This window comes from Haliaeetus leucocephalus, unplaced genomic scaffold, assembly GCF_000737465.1.
Source record: "Haliaeetus leucocephalus isolate CR32 unplaced genomic scaffold, Haliaeetus_leucocephalus-4.0 Scaffold163, whole genome shotgun sequence".
NCBI lineage: Eukaryota > Metazoa > Chordata > Aves > Accipitriformes > Accipitridae > Haliaeetus > Haliaeetus leucocephalus.
The window spans coordinates 1,294,908-1,312,721 of NW_010972599.1; the positions used below are offsets into that span (position 1 = coordinate 1,294,908).

The window sequence follows — 17,814 nt, forward strand, 5'->3', positions numbered from 1 at the left end:
CAGTCCACTCTGCAAGTAGGGATCAGCTTTATTTCTAAAAAAGAGGTTATGCCAAGATCTTTAATGCCATGAAGGCACCTCATCCCATCCCACAGACAGTCATCTAAATCTGTGAATGACACAGACACTGCCAAGCCAGAAGTGACTTTCACAGTTTGGAAAGTTCATATAAAACTTGTTCTCAACCTCTAACCACCAGTGCCAAGGATTCATTTCTCCTGGTGCTCAGCCCCAAGGAGAGAAAGACTGTAATTCAGAGTGATTCACCGTAATCCAGAGAAAAACTGTAATTACCGCCAGCTATCACAGACTGAAGTCAGTAGTTGGAACTATACTAAATGAAAATAAAATAAAAGAGAGGAAAAGAAAACTGGTTGGCAGCATCTACTGGGGACCTGTACAGTAACAACAGTGGGGATCTGTGGGAAACACTTTGGTTTAGCAAGGTTTCCAAGGGTTGCTAAGGAACTCGGTTTTATCGCATTCAGAAAACGGCACTGGGAAACACACTGGCATCACCCCTTTGTGCTGATGGCAGGCACACCTTCCTGATATTCCAACCTTTGTCCTCTGCCACGGCATCCTTTGTCCTTTTCTAAACCACTGCTATTCTATTGGGGTTTCAGGTGCATTCAGCATTTTGCACAGAAACTGAAAAAAAATCAGATTTTTGGCTCCACAGGGGTGGGGGATTGTGGGTTTTTTTGTGTGTTTGTTTTGGGTTGGTGTTTTGTTTTTTGGTTTGGGTTGGTTTTTTTTTTCCAGATAGCTGTCACTTTATGAAGGATGGCTACCTACACATCTGCAACAAAAAGCTGTCGTTGCTTCCAGGATCTCTCAGTGTTCATTATGCCATGCCAAATTCACACTTCTTAGCAGGTACAGCAAACACACGGATTCTGCATTTTATCTACCCAGGCTTCATTACTGCAATGTTACACAGTGAATGCTAGTCTTCCCGCATTCCCTGGTGACTATATCTGCCAATTTAAAGCAGCAGCAATTCAGTTTTTCCATAGACTCTAAAAGGAAGGCATTATTCTCATTCTGATTGTGCTAAATAAAAGATACTGTTATTTAACATGCAGGCATGGCTCCTTTGTTCCCTATTAATCACAGTTATTATAACGGTGCTGAAGATCACTGAGAGCTCCATTGTGCTGCATCCTGAGCAAATCCAGAGTATTAGACAGTTCCTGCCCCAAAGGTTTATCACCTCAATCCATAAGAATGATGCAAAGTCTGCAAGGGGAATCATATCTCAGCAAAATGGACTAACAGAATATAAGCAATAACTAGTTTTATTCATAATGGGTCTGTTTAGAAGATGAAAAGCTACACAGAAAGCCAAGTTAGGGAAAACAGGAGATTGCAGAAGGTGAAAAAGACAGAAAGAGCAAAGAAGGGCTAAGTTACTCTCTGCTAACCATGTCCGAAATCTAGTATTTACCTAAGATATTACAATTAATAAAATCAAAGCACTAAACTCATAAAGTCTGCAATAGGTGCTGCGTTTCTTTATCCTGTGAGCTCTCTAAGGAAAGACTGGAGATTATTTGCTTTGAGATCAGCTGCATAGGTACCGCTCAATTCCTGCTTTTTTATGTAACTTTTACCAGTCACATGAATAAATGTCTACTTGTCACTAAGGCAAAGGTTTTGTTCTGTTCAATCTTGTGCATAAAATGCTTTTCGGTGACTTACTGAACAGCTGGGGTTGATAGATTAGCTAACTAAAAATATAAAAGGTGATTCCTGCATTAGCCTTCCGTGGCCGAAGTGCGAGCTGTGTCAGATGGCTCTGCTGGCGTCAACAGCAAGTTCACCCAGCTTGCCGTCAGGGTCTCTATGGCATGCCTCCCTCTCCTTCTGGCCTGGCAGCGATGTTCATACAGGAGAAAGCACTCTTTATAACCTACTGAAAACAGAGGCCTTCCATTACAGAAACGCCTCACGAGTCAGACAGCTCACACATTTCTCTCCATTCCCAGTAGTAAGCAAATTATCATACCATACCAAAAAATTCTTACAGCGTGAGAGTTTATAAATTATTTTTCTACATACCGCTACACAGAAAGTCCCCAGGTTTGAAAGGCATTTGAAAATATATTCATTTACTGTGAATGGGAAAAAAATGGAAACTCTGTGAAACAGAACAGTTTCTGAAAGACCCATTATTTAGAGCTAACTGGGGAAAAAAACAACCTTCTAACAACCCTTGTTGTGTGGGTTGTTTATTTTTTTTTGAACTGTCAGTGAGTACCGAGTCTGAACTTTCTGTATAAAACATCGCCAGAAGGGAGTCACGCTCCCCTTGCACATTTACTTAAACACATAAAACATAATGTTCATTCTGATCTCGCCCTGCAACAGCTGCCCCAGATAAGTTCACACCGAGCAAAATCCTGGCTGATGCAATGCCACATTCATTCAAAATGAATCCTGACAAAACACTCCCCATCCTGCGGGAACCACAATGTCCTTTCCAAAAAAAGCCTTCCCCCACGCAGAGCTGCCGCACACACAAGATGCCGACCGTGCTCAGGGAATTGGCGCAGGCTGTAAAATAGCGAAAAACACCCCAGACCATCGCCTCTGCCAGGGCTCGGTGTGCCCGCTGGGACCCCGAGCAGGAGCCGCAGGGCTGCCGGTGCTGCGTGGGATGGTGAGAAATAGCCGCATGGTCACAGCCACGCAACTGCTTCCACTTCACTCTGCTATTCTTAGTGGTATGGAAAAAAAACACCTCGGTATTTATCTAGGGAAAACAGAAGGAAAAAGCAGCCCCTTTCAGCTATGGCTTTCATTAGCCGCAAGCTTACGGTCAGCTTCGCATCAGCCAGCCTCCTTGCAAAGGAAACGTGGGGAGCGCGCTTTGACAACGGAGTTGACATCCACACCGCTGACAAAACGCTTGGACCGCTCCAGGCTTTCCACGGCTGCTCTCTCCGGCACGACGAGACCAAACCGAGAAGCAGACGGCAGGGCGCGATGGCAGAGATGACCCACGCCGGAGGGACTGCGGGGCTGCCCCGGCTAAGCAGGGAGAACTGCAGGGCTGCAATGACGATGGACTTGCTACCGTCCTCCTGATTTTATTTTTTCTGACAAAAAGCAGGTTCGTCGCTGTACCTAGCACAACTGAACCTCCGGAGAGGAGAAAAGGCATAGGGTGTTAAACAGGAAAAAAAAAACCAAAACAAAAAAAAACAAAAAAGGAAATGGCAACGTGTTCGTTGTTTCGTTTGCTCTTCGGCAGCGGAGGGGAGAGCGGCTGCTGACCCACGTTCTCTCCTCCAGCGAAGAGAGCCTGGCTCTCCCCAGCACAGCCCTCCCTGCAGTGCAATTGTGAACCTGCAGAATTCCCCAGCCCTGCTTTTTAATAATATCCCCCTCCTGCCTCTGTGAGATCTTATGATTTGATTATTCTTATGAACAGAGGCCCGACACTCCCAATAACCGCAGTAACAGATGACATTCCCATGGTAACGCAATAAAAGCCTAACGGGTATGCCCATCGGGATGACTGTAGGCAGGAAAAACACACGACTGTTTCGCCCTCTGCCTGGCCGTCGAAAGGAACAAATTTCCTCTAAAATACCACAAAGCCAGAAGTCACCTGTGGGGAAAAAAAGGCGTGAGATTGATGGGTCATCCCCCTCTGTCTGAGGCTGGAAAGCAGGATAATACTTTTTTTTCTACAATTCACACGTGGTCAGTGGTTTCTTTAATCAGGAGCCAACCTCGGGTACCTTCCTCCTGAAAAATATCATTCCTGAAGGAAGTTAATAGTTCCCCAGCCTTGTTACCCCAGAGATATATGCACAAACCTGATATTCTAGTCCTATCCCCACTGTAGCTGATTTGAGGACAGGCTTTGTATTTTTTTCCCTTCATACAGAGCAAAGAAAACAGTTCTAAGATTGCATTTAACTGCATTAGGAGATTCACACTATTTCTTTTAAAGATCATTAATAGCCACCAGGTCCCAACCGAGTTAGGATAACCTGAAATACCCATGCCAACAAAACAACAAATCCTCCACAATTTTATACTCTGAAAGTAATTCTCACATGAAGGGCCGCAGTTAACATATTTAGTTTTTCTTAATTTTTTTAAAAGAAATTCATATTTTTAGAATCTCGTTATCCTTAAGTCCTTTAAAACACTTTGAGAGCTGTGAGATATTTGTCCCTGCCTCAAGCTGGATCGCACCCATGCATCTTGCTCGGCTCTAATGAGCTAGGTATTATTCTTGCTTCATTTTCATTCTGAAGTAGTTTTGTTCCTCAGCTATATCTGTAACCATACAAACACCCCCCCCCGCTCCCCCGCTCCCAGCATTTACATGTCTTAGCTCAGTTCTAATTTCTCATTAGAACAGAATTTAATAAAGATAACTTTTAATGGGAGTTGTGTATGAGCACTAAAGGATGGATAATGTTCTGCATGTAGGTCAGGTATTCCTAGCAAAACCTCCACCAGATGACAGATACCGCTCTTTGTTTGTGCAAACGCAGGGGAACAGAGTCCCTTCGTCATGCAGGTGCACACAACAGATTTATCTGTGGTTTCTGGCTGATGTGAGAGGTATAAAGGAGACTGGAGCCACAATTTCTTTAGATTTGAGATATATTGGCTTAGGAAGGCTCAGAAAGAATGGTTGTATGTATTAGTTAAGGTTTCTTTAGGCTATATGGTCCATATATACATTCACAACCCACCTGTCTTTATCTCAGAGCCTTACAGGACTCTTCACCTCACACCTGATGCTTCAGAGGAACTGAGGGTTTGGAGACGTGACAGCCGTCTAGGATTTTTCTCCTCTTCCAACAAAAAGAGAGGGGTCTTCCCACCACATACAGAAAGAAGGGGAAACACGCCAAACACCCAAGGTGTAAAGAGAATCTTCAACCTTGACCATATGCAGTCTTACTAAAACGCTAACACTTCCATCTCCTAAGTCAAACTTAGAAAGATAGTGAAGTTTTGGATAAATATGATGAACAACCTTACCTCTGAAAGAAACAGGGGAATTTGCTGTAAGATCCTGCATCTTCCCATCTTTTTTAGCAGATGTGGCACTAGAAAAAGCCACCCTCATCAACCATTACCCAGCAGGTATATGGATATTAATTGCAGTGGGCGAAGGCAAGAGCAGCCCTCTGCTCGGGGGTGTGTCAGAAGCTGAATGAAGGGACCCGTAGTCCTGAATTTGAGAAAGCCATCAGAATTAAGGGGAAGAAGAAGAGAAAGGTTTTCCTAAAGTAAAGCAAACCAAAAAGCAGAGAAACAAGGCTAAACTAGATTCCAAAAGGTGCAAATAAAAGGAGGAGATCGCAGCAAGTTCTGATGAATTTCCAGGTCACGTTGGCGATGGGGAAAACGGAGACCGTGCCGGAGCATCCCACCCGCTCCCGCCGTGCGTGGCGGACAGGAGTTGGCAGAAGCAGTGCCGGTGCTGCCAGGACCTCAGGGCCGTGCCAGGCTGGCATCTCACCGCGGGCAGCCAGCCACGCGCCGTTCCGTCCCGCAGCCATACGCTACAGTCTTCCCGGGTAAAAGTCCCCTAATTACAGGTTTTCATCGCAGAACTCAACTAAACCCAAGTGAATCAGCTCTGCTAATTTGAATCCGAGGCATTAGAATATGCAAAGTTTACCGTTATTTATACAGAGAGCAGGTACAGTCATCAGTGGTACAATGAGCTAAGTGATTGCCGTTTACCTTTTCACTCCCTTTCAAACATACCCAAGACACAAGTGAAACACCCCACGCCCCCACTATTTGAATTTCTGCTAATGAAAAAACCCTCGACTTGCATGAATATTCTGCGTGTTTATTCTTCATACACACGTTTTAGAAACGGGTGAACTCAGCCACAAGTCATGTAGATTCTTACCCATTTCGTTTTAAAAAAGATTTTTCCTCCAACGCCACAAAACAAATTAAAATTCATGATCAAATTTTCTAATGTTAGTATCTGAAACTTCAAATGCATTTCTCTGCACTCTAAACAGCAGGAATATATTCAATATATTCACTCAGATACTGACTGGACCTATGGATATGTACCGATAGGTTCTCAAAATTTGCAGCTGTTATTGAGAAAATTGCTCTCTGAGTACTTCTAAAGCTCTTTTAAGCATAAAATATCAAACATTTTGGAAATTTCATTAATATGTTTGCTAATTGCTGCTACTGTTTTTTATAGCGAACCAGTGTGTCTACATTTAAGCCACATTAACTGAGGACTACTGAGGGAATCCCGTTTCTATCACGACAAAATCAGAGGGTACCCGGCACAAACCATGCACCCGCCGAGGCCCGAGCCGTACCTGCTGGTTCAAACATCGTATACGCAAACCAACCCCCCCCATTTTCTGCAGCAGGAAAGAAGTGCTGACAGGTGAAGATGCAGCTCCCGCACCGCTCTGGGTGAATTCTAATCAGTTTTTCCTGATAGCTGTTGTGCCTGTGGTTACACAGCAGCAGACTGAAGCACTTATTGTATAAACAATACTTTGTTTCCCCTCTTTTTTTTTTTTTAATTTTTATTTTACCTGATTTCCGCCCATGCCATGGCAGTTGAAAATGCCCACTTTTTCATTTTCCTTGCGGCCCATGTTGTCTAAACACTGGTTGGTTTCAACGTTCCTGATCTGAAGAGAGAAAGGGATGAAATGTTCCTTGAAAAAAAAGTCTGTAAATGTCATATTCATGCAGAAAAAATTATGTAACTGTAGGAGAAAGTATATTACCTGTGCATTCAACTACACGAATATATTTTAACTTGCCATTTGTAAATATGTCACACTCCCAAATGAAAATGAAAATAATTACAAAGAGTATAATGAGATTTTAAATTACATATTAAGTACGAACAGCATTCAAGGAAAATCTCATTCAGTGCCCTGCATTGTTTTGTTTAACAAATATGATACGCTTTTACTTCTAAACAATGCAAAACTAATGGCTTGCCCAAGACAGGCACTTTTATTTTCTTCCAGCAGGGCTGACCACTCCAAGAGAGAAACACTGAGGACGAGCAGTGTCTGACGGCTGCCTCTTTCAGAGCAGAGGCCGCCCGACAGCTGTGTGACTAATTACATGCTTTTTAAAAGTTTTTAAATAAAGCTTTCCCCTCAGAATCTACCCGTCCTCAGAGAAGAACAAATACACATAGTGAGCATCTCTGCTTAAACAAACCATTTCTACGCGATCTGTGCAGCTGGGAAGAAGGCAGCTCTGCAAGCGCGTCGCCTGCGATACAACCCTCGACGTGCTGAGTTCCTTCCAGCGATGCTCAGCTCGCGCAATTGCAGCAAAGGACCATCAGAGCAAGAAGCAACAGGGAGCATCAGGGTAAGTGCCAGAGCACAACATATTTTTAGAATACGCATTTATCCAGGAAAACGGCTGAGTATAAAGCAACCGGCCAACTTCAGCTTCGTATGAGAGAAGCGGGAGACACCAGGGTCCCCCCGAAGCTCTCCCGCGTCGCAGACTCCACGACGGTGCGTGCATTCAGCCTGTACAAACCCCAGCATGTGCACGTAACACCTTCTTTCTTAACCCCCCTTGCAGATCCGTTAGCACAGCTGTACGAACACAGCTCTCCCTGCTCCTCCTCGCTCTCAACAGCACAGGGCGATTTTCTTACTGATGTGCGCAAAGCAAAAACGCATCTCCAGGTCCCTCGTTCCTTCGGTAAAACGGTTGTGAAACCCCGTATTTTGATATACTTCAGTGGCACTTAGCACAACTCTCGGCCCTCTGCAATTCCCCATGCCACCTTCAGAGGCTTCACAGGCACGGCAGTCAATAGTAAACCACCGCCACCAGACTGGCCTTAACGCAGCGACGCAAGTAAAATGAGACAGCGCAATCTGACGAACCACGCCGGGGAAGAGCGGCTCGGCAAAGCTCACGTCATCGCCTCTTCATCTGCTCTAATGCTGTTAATCACGCAGAAAGAAATCGCACCACTTCGCCGCCGGTGAGTCACCCCTCCGAGGCTCGTGCTCTTAATTGCTTTAATTCTCCAAGAGCTGCCCACCTTTGGGGAAAGGCTGCCGGCCCTCCGCAGCCTGGTCGCTGACCTGGGGTTTCAGACCCAGCTGATAACCAGACCGACGATTTTCCACCTGCTTTGAAAACAAATGGCCCTTCTTTAGAGCCCCGCAAAAGCAAACGGCTTTACGTGGCTACGGCAGTACATGGCTTTCTGGCGTAAGCCGTTGGACGTGCCCGGGAGCAGCCGGAGCATCGCCGGCAGCAGAAACGCTGCAGCTGCAGGGGGGGACGAGCCAGCTCACGGACGACCCTTCCTCCTCTCCCTGCTCTCCTCTTCTCCGGCACGTGCCACTCCGCAGTCCCAAAACTGTACCCTAGTGATTAGCTCGAATGATAATCCCAGTTCAAATGGTAACCCCCAGCCTTTTTTCTTAAATTGCCTTTTTGTAGAAATAGAGTTTCACGTATCTCCGCAAGAAAGGCAATTGGGTTTGGTTTTCTTTTTTTTGCAATCCCTTGATTCAGGAAAATGGAGAACTAGAATGAAAAGTGACTTGAAAACTCACTTATGATTATTATGTCTTGGGTTTATAAAATAATTCTCATCTTGCATTTATTTTGTATTCACTTTCAATGTTACATGATGAAAACTTAAAAAAGAATATTCAGTATTCACCACATTTTGCACATCTAATGCCCATTCTGAGGCATATTTTCGTCCATCTAGGAAATTGAAATCTAACGCAGTCCCTGTATACAAGTTGAGTTCTAACTGAATGGAAAATTTAGTTGCAAATAAAGGCTTGGCAGTCTTCAGGATCTGCCTATTAAGTGTGCAATGAATAAACTTTATAAACTACTTACGGACTTCAGTTCCGCACAACTCCACATTTTCGAAATTTCATTTAAAAATTGCACGCTTCGTTTATAAAAGCAACAGGCATATATAAATTAGTTGTGCACTAGCCAAATAAAATCCAGATTAAAATGTAATACAATACCAGTTATTATTTCTAACATGCTGGGCGGTGCAAGCGAACCATGCATGAACACTGCCTGCTTTCAAGTCATGCCTGCACCATCTTGCAGGAGGTCATAAGTAAATGAAGGATGATTATCCCACATCTGTCAGAATTATTCACTCTTTTTATCACTGTTTATACTACAGAAGAACAAAATGTGCACTCGCACAATATAATTTGAGGCCCAACGTTGAACACTCATTACATTTAGATGGCACTCTACTAGAGAATCATTTTCTCAGATTTATTACCAAACCCTACTCTTAGCAGCCAGCTAATGCATGGCTTCCACCAGAGGGCTGCTGAGCATCGTTTTCTCTCGGACCTGAGCAGAGGTGAAGCAGGGTCCCCTCCTGAGTGGGTCACCTGAAGGCACAGCGCATCTCCAGAGCAGCTGGGCGCACCCCGGACCCGTCGTGGACCAACAATGCCAGCTGCACCGACAGGTCAGACGGTTTGTCCTACCTGAGACTAAATCTCTGCTGAAAGAGAGGAAAATGACTGAGGAATACACTTCTGACGTTTTAAAGATTGTCCATTACTGCTGATGATGGTACCTGAGCTTTAGGTCTAAAAATCCACTTTACTGCTCAGCTGGCAGTCGGTAGCTGTAATAGTCAAGCATGAGTTTTAATTCATAGATCCTGCCTGAACTGCTGTTTCCATAGAAACTGAGGCCGCGTTGGTAAAAATAAGGTGTTTTAATAACTATTTTATTACTTTCTCATACTTTTATTTTCCAGGCTGACAATATCGTACAAAACCTTATTATTTGACACTTGTTAGATGAGTTCTTTCCTTGCTGTAAAACCATGTTTCACTTTATTTTGTCAGAGTTAAACTGGAAACCCTACTGTGGCTTTTATTTGTCACTACAATTGCAAGTTTCAATAGTAAATTACTTTCCTGGATGTAAAAAAGCCATTTGCTCATTTGATTGCTATTCTATCCATAGCTATCTTTAAATCAAACCATTCAAGAGCTTTTAAAAATCAGCGTAGGTACAACTCAATAGAATATTTTTAACAGTGAATTATCTGAATTTTAAAGAGATTTCAGTTCTTGGTGGTACTAGAACCACCAGATTGTTAGGAATGTCTGTGATACTCAGCTCCAGGCAGCCTTGCTGGAAGACACAGCATCAATAACAAACACATTTCTTTAAAAGAAAAAAAGCAAAAAAAAGCACTTTTTCTATTCTGCATGTAGGTGATAAGTGATGATGGAAAGTTCCCTTCAACTACTGCATATTACTTAATTATTTCAAAATCTTAGTCACAAACCTCCCTTTTCCGATATGCTACCTAATTTAAAAGATAAATTTTTAATGGTGGACATATACATTCAGAATAGCAATGCCCCCTGACAAAAGATTTAGAGAAAATACAACCTGTTCAAAAGTAATGAGAAATAAGATAGAGGGGCTGCACACAAGCACTTTATTCTTTTCTCCAAACCCACTTCATCTTCGTAGCGATTCCTCCATTTGCACAGTGTACTTGTCGTTTGCATTTAGCCAAAGGAAATGGTTCATACCTCACCAAGTGAGTAATAACGCCGTGGAATCTGGGAGTCGGGATAGATGTTTTCCAAGTACCACGAGAAGGGTTTACACTTCAGGTTTTCTCTTAGTGCTTTTCTGACAGACACATCGCCATAATCCACCTTAACAACACCTGGAATTGTTAAGAGAATAGATGATCAAAGCACAGTTTTTGTAAAGCTGCAAAGCATAAATCACAGATCCTTCTCCAGTTGTCATGATTTCCTTTTTATCAATATCCATTTGCTGGAATTACGGTACAGCATTATGCGAATGCATGTGCAGCTGCTACACCATGTATCTTTACAAGCATTAAATAATTAATTTAGCAAATTGAAATGCTTGGAAAATTACATTTTTTTCTTTTCAGATAATGTCTCAATCTGGAAAGGCAGGGCCACTGAACTCCTTGACTTCTTCATATTCCAAAATAAAAAAGAAATCCGTTTACATTTTTACAAACCATTTTTTCCAAAGCATCTTGCTGGTGTTTTCCAGCACTCTCTTCTGAGAGAAATAACTCGGACAAGGCATGGCTCTTTTACTGATGTAATCTAGACCACCCCTTGGGTGTTTTCACCAGAAAGGACATGTTCTCCATCATCCTGAGGAACCCCATTGCTCCATGCCCCCCAAGGTCCTGCAGACCTCGGGCTCAGCCCGTGGCACAACTCACAGAGCAGCTATCATCCTCCTTAACACTACTATACAATTAAATGCCTCCTGCAATGCGGCAGGGAAGGGGGAACGAGGTGGCAGGTTTCTGCAGAGACCAGCCGGTGGACAGGACCCATCTCCCGTACCGGATCCATCACCCTACGGGAAGCAGGGCACTGATGGCACGGCTTTCCGAAAGGGAGAAGATGTAACATCACAGTTAAACTGTCACCATGTCCGGTGGCACCGTTCCGACCGCAAGCCTATACATCAAAGACTGGAGCCAGCAGCATCCCGCTGGCCGTCTGGAGTGGTGCATGGGCCACTAATCATAAATACAGGTCATGAAGAGAGCAAAAAAAAAGAATAATGATCAAGGAGAGGGGAAATCAGTCAGAAATTCCCCCTGTACAGTGTATTCTTATTTAAATCAAAAGAATATATGGTGCTTTCAAGACTCACGATAGCTAGTCAAGCAATTTATGTATCTGTTGATGCTAGAAGTATGCACCCAAGTAGAAGAAATGTAAGTGGGAGGACACAGACACGGCTCTGCATCCCGGACGCAGGATAGGTCAGCACTGACCGTGCATTGGACACGAACGTGCTTCATACAGCTCATGACCTCGGCACATCGGCACCGCGGGCAGATTAAGTCTGAGAGAGAGGTGACTTAAAATCTACTTTGTAAGCACGTGAATAAGGAACTTCCAAGTGTTAAAAAGTATTCTGGAAGCCTTTGAGATGCAGCATTCACTCTCCAACCGGTGCATGCCACACAGGGTAACACGCTCCGTCCGAGGGTGATTTCAGCGGCAGAGGTGAGCGCGGTGGGGAATCCCTCCGGGGCTGCAGCCAGCCCACTCAGCGCTTTGCCTTCGCCGTAGTTTCCTGGGAAGAAATCCATCACATGGAGAAGAAATGCCAGATGTACAGCTCTAGTGCCAAAGAAAGGAAGGCTTCATCTATTCAACTTCTAACTTTCTGTTTGAAGAAAGAGTAACAGGAAAATACCATTCCCATTTTTCACCCTCTTACCAAGCCAACTTTTGCAGGTGTGCATATGACTTTCAGAGTTTAAAATAATACTGAACCCATAATCTGCAATATCCTTTTCAATACTGACATACTCCAGGAAGGGGACAGCTCAGGAAGGAACCATGCATCACAGAAAGAAACATAAAAGCCAGTCTTAAGGTGCTCAGCCAACCTGAGTTATTAAGATAATAAAAAAAACAAAAAGCATGTCAAATAGTCTCTGTAGCCTAAATTAATCTAATTTTAGACGAGAGCTATCATCCAAAGAAACAGTGGTAGGCAAAGCATTAGTAACTGCCAGCACTCAGCTGAAATAGTTTGAAAGACACTCCCAGACATATATCTGAAATCCATGCTGCATTTCCATCATCTTCTGCTTTCCATTATTTATGGGATCTTATTTGAAATTATCATAGAGGTGAAGCTCCAAGGATATCAGCGTATTCTGCTAGGAAATCACGGCCTAAAGCACAAGATGATATCAATTTTTAAAAAAATTCAGCAGACAACAGTAAAGCAATTCATTACTATTAACAAAAATTTAACTTATTTTGGATTTTGGATAACCACTCTTACCCGTATTTCCAGGTATTTACCAGTTACATCTTTGACCAATTAGATTTATGTATCATTATGTAATTGTAGGATATGAAGTAATTCTAGATAATTAACTAAAATACAGGATATGCTACAAATTATTGCTACAGGCTAAAATCAAGGCAGGTACTCCTGGGAAGCACTTTAGCCTGATCACAATGGCTGGGGCCGACTGTTGCTTCATCAGCTCCGGATCAGCAAAAACTCCTCGGAAACCAAATGTTCTTGGTTGGTGCCAAGAAATTAAGTGGCACTTACTCAGGCATTAGGAAAGCATAAAATTATAAACTTCGGTAAATAGACGTATTCAAATAAAACCTTCCACCGTAACCCATATAGAGAAATTAAATCATAATAACTTAGGGGATGGCAGAAAAGTGAAGAGAAATCAAATGCAGGTTAAGTCCAGGCAGTGCTATCCCCTAGCAGAGCTGGCTGAAGGTGATGAAGAGGATCTGTGGGGACAGATTTCTACGGTGGAAATGTAAGAGGTCTGGGGAAAGCCGAGCTCACGGCGCAGGGGAATACAGGGGCCGTACAGGACAGATGTGGTGGACAGGAGGCTTCATCTGCTCTGCAACTCACAGAACATCTTCTGGGCTACAGGATGTTCGGTACAGTATTTGGGGCAGTTTTATAAAATTCTCAAAGATTTTAAATTTTTTTTCCCCAAGGAACAGAGGTAATTGATCAGCTGTTCTGCAGTCAAGGAAATTGATCACAGAGTTTCATTTGACTCTGTTTAGGGGAAGAAAAGTATCAAAAGGTCAGTACTGCAGTCATTAGTTAACATTTTACTTTTTCAAATGGCAATTCTTTTCTAAGTACAGCTCATGCAGTCACTAATTTAACTTACACTACCTAAAATGCTGAGGTGCCTAACCCCTGTGCTTCCATTAAGTAGCATCTTGTGGCTGTTCCATTGCTTTGTGTGTATCTGTATTCACCACAAAAGGATCAAATGAAACAGACACCAAATAGCATAACCTCTGGACCTGGTCGAGCATGAGCAGGATCATGACATGAGTTTTGCTGCAGAGTATTTGTCATTTGTATGTACCAATGGTGGAAGACCAAGAACACCCGCCTGACTTCGAAAGATGTCTGTGCAATGCGTGCTACGCAGAACTGAGCTGAAAACATCTTTGCTTTCAGAAAAGAAACTTTATTTAAAGAAAAAAAATTATGTTTTCCAGGCAAGCTTTTACAGGCAAGGGGGAGTGGTGGTCTGTGATTGCTGCCTCTTCCAGAGGAATAGACATGCACTACTGCTATTATTTGTGCTACTCAATCCTTATCTATAATTAAGCTAATCTTCCTCATGGGAAGGCACTGGAAGTATTAGGAGAAAAGCAATATCTGTGTTTCGTAGTGCTTTGTACTGTGGGGATCTGATGAAGCTGAACATGAGGAAAAAGGATATTAACACTGTTATAGTCTGAGACCGCAAACAACACAGCCTTCCCCTACCACACGCACACACTTTGATATCTGAGTTACAAACCAAATCAGAAACGCTGTCTCTCAATGAAAATACCCTGTGGATTCACCGAACACCTTGTTTCTATTTTGCTTTACAATTCTTCCAGGGATTTCTATTTCTACATTTGGCTCAGCCCTGCAATTGCTGGAATAGAAAAAGCAATAAATCATTTTCCACTCAATCTGGCTCAACTTCATACTTGAGATTTCTGTAATTAAACAAACTCCAGCAAAATAAATTCTAGTTTTACATTTTAATAAAACTTAGCCACAGAGATGAGGAGTCTTTGGTGGGTTTGGCACGCTCACCTCACTGGGGGAGGTTTATCTTAGGGCTCTTCAGGTCTTGGGAGCCCACAAGAGATGCGGAGACCGTGCCCCCCAGCCCGGTGGTGACCCAGGTCTCCACGGCACTGGCATCGATCCCCCTTCAATCCAAGCTGCATCTTCCCTTTCCCTCCATAGGCTCCTAACACACGTTGGTAATACTCCCCGCTACGACCCTGACAGGTTCTCCCTTCCCAAAGCTCCTCTATTATATATACTGCTCATCTTGCAGGAACCGGGCTGGCTCATTTCAGCAGCATTCATTCACATGACACGTAGCGATGCTCGCCCATACAGCCTGCTTTGTCTTCAAGCAAGGACCTCATTTGTATGGATCTACAGTAAACCTTTATATTCCCTTCTGCTCAATTTAAAACCAAGCTATTATGAATCAATACCTATTTGTTGTCACTACTTGCTAAATAATCGAAGGGACTCAGAGGAAATATAGAAATAATTAATGACTAATACGTCCGCTTACACTTAAATAAGAAAACATAAGTAAAATGTCCTTGGGTGCAAAAAAGAAACGAAACATCACAAGTAGCTACAGAAAGTGTAGCGTGCGAAAGAATGGACTAAAAGTATCTCGGGAAAGAAGTGGATTGTTTTAACAGAGCAGCAGATGTGTTTCAAGTAGAACAAATTAAATGGTTGCAGCATTGCATTACACCTGCGTTTTTTCTAATGGGCACGTCCAGCAAATTGGCATACGAGGGTATAGTTTTAAAATTGGCAAAATGTACCATTTCTGCAGAACAAGACATTAATTCATGATGATAAAGATGAAAAAAAAAATCATCTGGAATGAAATAGAAGTTGCAGAACTAAGAATAATTTTCTTTATATAAGAATAACACTTTGAAAACTTAATCCAAATTAGGCTTTTGCTACCTTTTGCTGCCTTGAAAAGCCTGAGAGAAAAAACATTGTTTCACTGAACTGATGTTCTAGTGTATTAAAAGGGAGAGCAATGTGACCAGAGAGACCCGTCTAGCACACCTGTCTGTAGTTCAGCTTTGAAAACCTGCATCGTGTTGCTCGGTAGCCAGCTCATTATCTGAGGTGCCCCCTTTAACTGAGAAGGCTAAGAACCAAGTTGGAGGCCACTGGGAACCTCCAGAGATGGAGATGGTTTAGTTTGATTTTTGCTTTTTTTACTACCAAAGGAAGATTCAAAATTGTATTATGTTTCACAGGATTAAAGATGGCAAAGTGCTAAATTAAAAATGAGTTTGCGACACCAGGATGCCCAGTATGGCACATGTTAACAGAGAAGCAAGGAGAGTACTTGCTAATAATTTTGCAAGAATACTAGTTGCTGTATTAATATGATTCAGCCGGTGCCTGGGAGAATGCTTCTCGCCAGCACGCTCTGCTGCCTTTTCCTTCAAGGAGACAGAGGGTGACGGCTTGGGAAACTCGTGTAATGGTAACCAGGGGCTTGCAGTCCGCATCGTCACTTTGCCGACACGAGAGGAGCGACGCATCCCTCCCAGGACCGCGGTTGAACACCAGGCCGGTCCTGCAGTGCTTTATGAGCTCCTTACAATACAATCCAGAAAATAATACACATCATGCTGTACGCTTCCAAAATCCAGGGACTTTCATCTTGTATCCGTATCAAAAGCAGACATATTAATTGGTAATACATGCATTGTCTAATTAGCCAAAGCATTAGTTCCTTGACACGTCTTATTTATATTGCCAAAAGCCATGCATAACTCATTAAAGAGTAAAACAAACAAAAAATGTGCTAACTCCAAAAAAAACCCCCAACACCCACCCTCCACCCTCTTCCTGAGAAGTTCTTATATCAATTCATGAGTGATTTAAGATAAATATAGGTAGTGGTTTCATAATATAAAATATGGTGTGGAATAAAGATTCTGCACCTTTCATGGGAAAGCATCAGCTATATATGCTTGGAGAAAATATGCTTACAATTTCTAACATAAAAAATCTTATCACTCCAGAAAATGAGTCAATATTGTCAATATTTCTGCAAATAAAGCATTGCATGATAATGTGTTGCACATTTAAAGCTTAATTCTATAGCAAAAGATTAAGACTTTAAATATTGCTTTACTCTATAAACCTACCTGTAATGTATGATACTTAATAAACATATATTTTAGAGAGAAAGACATAGGCTAATTAACTCTTACATTGCCAATTTTGACCAGACACTAAAGAAAAATATATCAATTTTACTGAAATAGATATCAATGGGAACATTATTATGGATAAAATTAATCCATCATTAAGATGGTTCTGCAGTCCGTATCTCAGGAAAGCTTTTAAGAGAGGCAGGGTTGAACAGAAACCTCTGACTTTGCTTTGAACATCCAGCACCAAAGAGTAAAAATTAAGTAGTAAAATTATTGAGGAACTAGAAGACTTAGGACAGTGAAAACGTTTTTCCTGTGAAAACCATAAAAACCTCTTACATTATAGCTCTTCTTTGGAATAAAAAATACGGAAAATTAAGTGTTCCTGGGAAATTTCGTCTCTTTTACTAACGTGTAACAGGAGTGAAACCTGTGCTACTAGGACTATAGCAAGGCTAGAGCTGATTTAAGTTATAAGAGTGTTTACGTAAAAAAATGTATTTTTGTAGCTGGAAAACTTACTAAATACCTTCATAAAAGACCCTTACATTCATGCTGTTTTCAAATGAAAACATTTGTCATTGACATTCATTGTATTACGACTAGCCAAGTAGCTCAGCCATCAATCTCTATTTTGTGGGTATCTTAAATGAGTTTCACTTTGAATGTCGATGCAACCCTACAAACCAGGATTGTTTCCCAACTCAGAAATTTTAGAGATAAAATACAAAGCCAGCCTCTGTCCCCACTGTATTCAAATATATGTTTTGTATTACCTGGTATTTCAATATTGGGCGCAGTATGCATGAGTATATTATTTTTTCTATTCCATTGATATTGCATATAAAATAATAAAGGTTTTCTTTCTACTCTTCCCTATCAGCTGAAAAGCTACATTAAGTCATTAGAGATTTGTAATATGCCCCACAAGAGATACCTTTAGGAAAAAATAATCTATGGTGGCCCTGTCTGGCAATGATCTGCCAACCCACACTTTATGCTCCATTTTATTACAAATTTA

The 17,814-nt window shown here is 42.3% G+C and overlaps 1 protein-coding gene across 2 annotated transcripts in view; it reads right to left on the bottom strand.

The window, feature by feature from the left end:
* The window catches only part of GALNT13 (polypeptide N-acetylgalactosaminyltransferase 13), a 135,602-nt gene that overhangs the window by 17,159 nt on the left and 100,629 nt on the right, over positions 1-17,814 (bottom strand). For both annotated transcript variants that reach the window (XM_010563058.1, XM_010563057.1), the window contains 2 exons: positions 10,575-10,714; positions 6,564-6,662 (listed from right to left, as the gene is read on the bottom strand). In XM_010563058.1, coding sequence (XP_010561360.1) covers positions 6,564-6,662; positions 10,575-10,714 — 239 coding nt within the window. The remainder of the gene's footprint in view (positions 1-6,563; positions 6,663-10,574; positions 10,715-17,814) is intronic.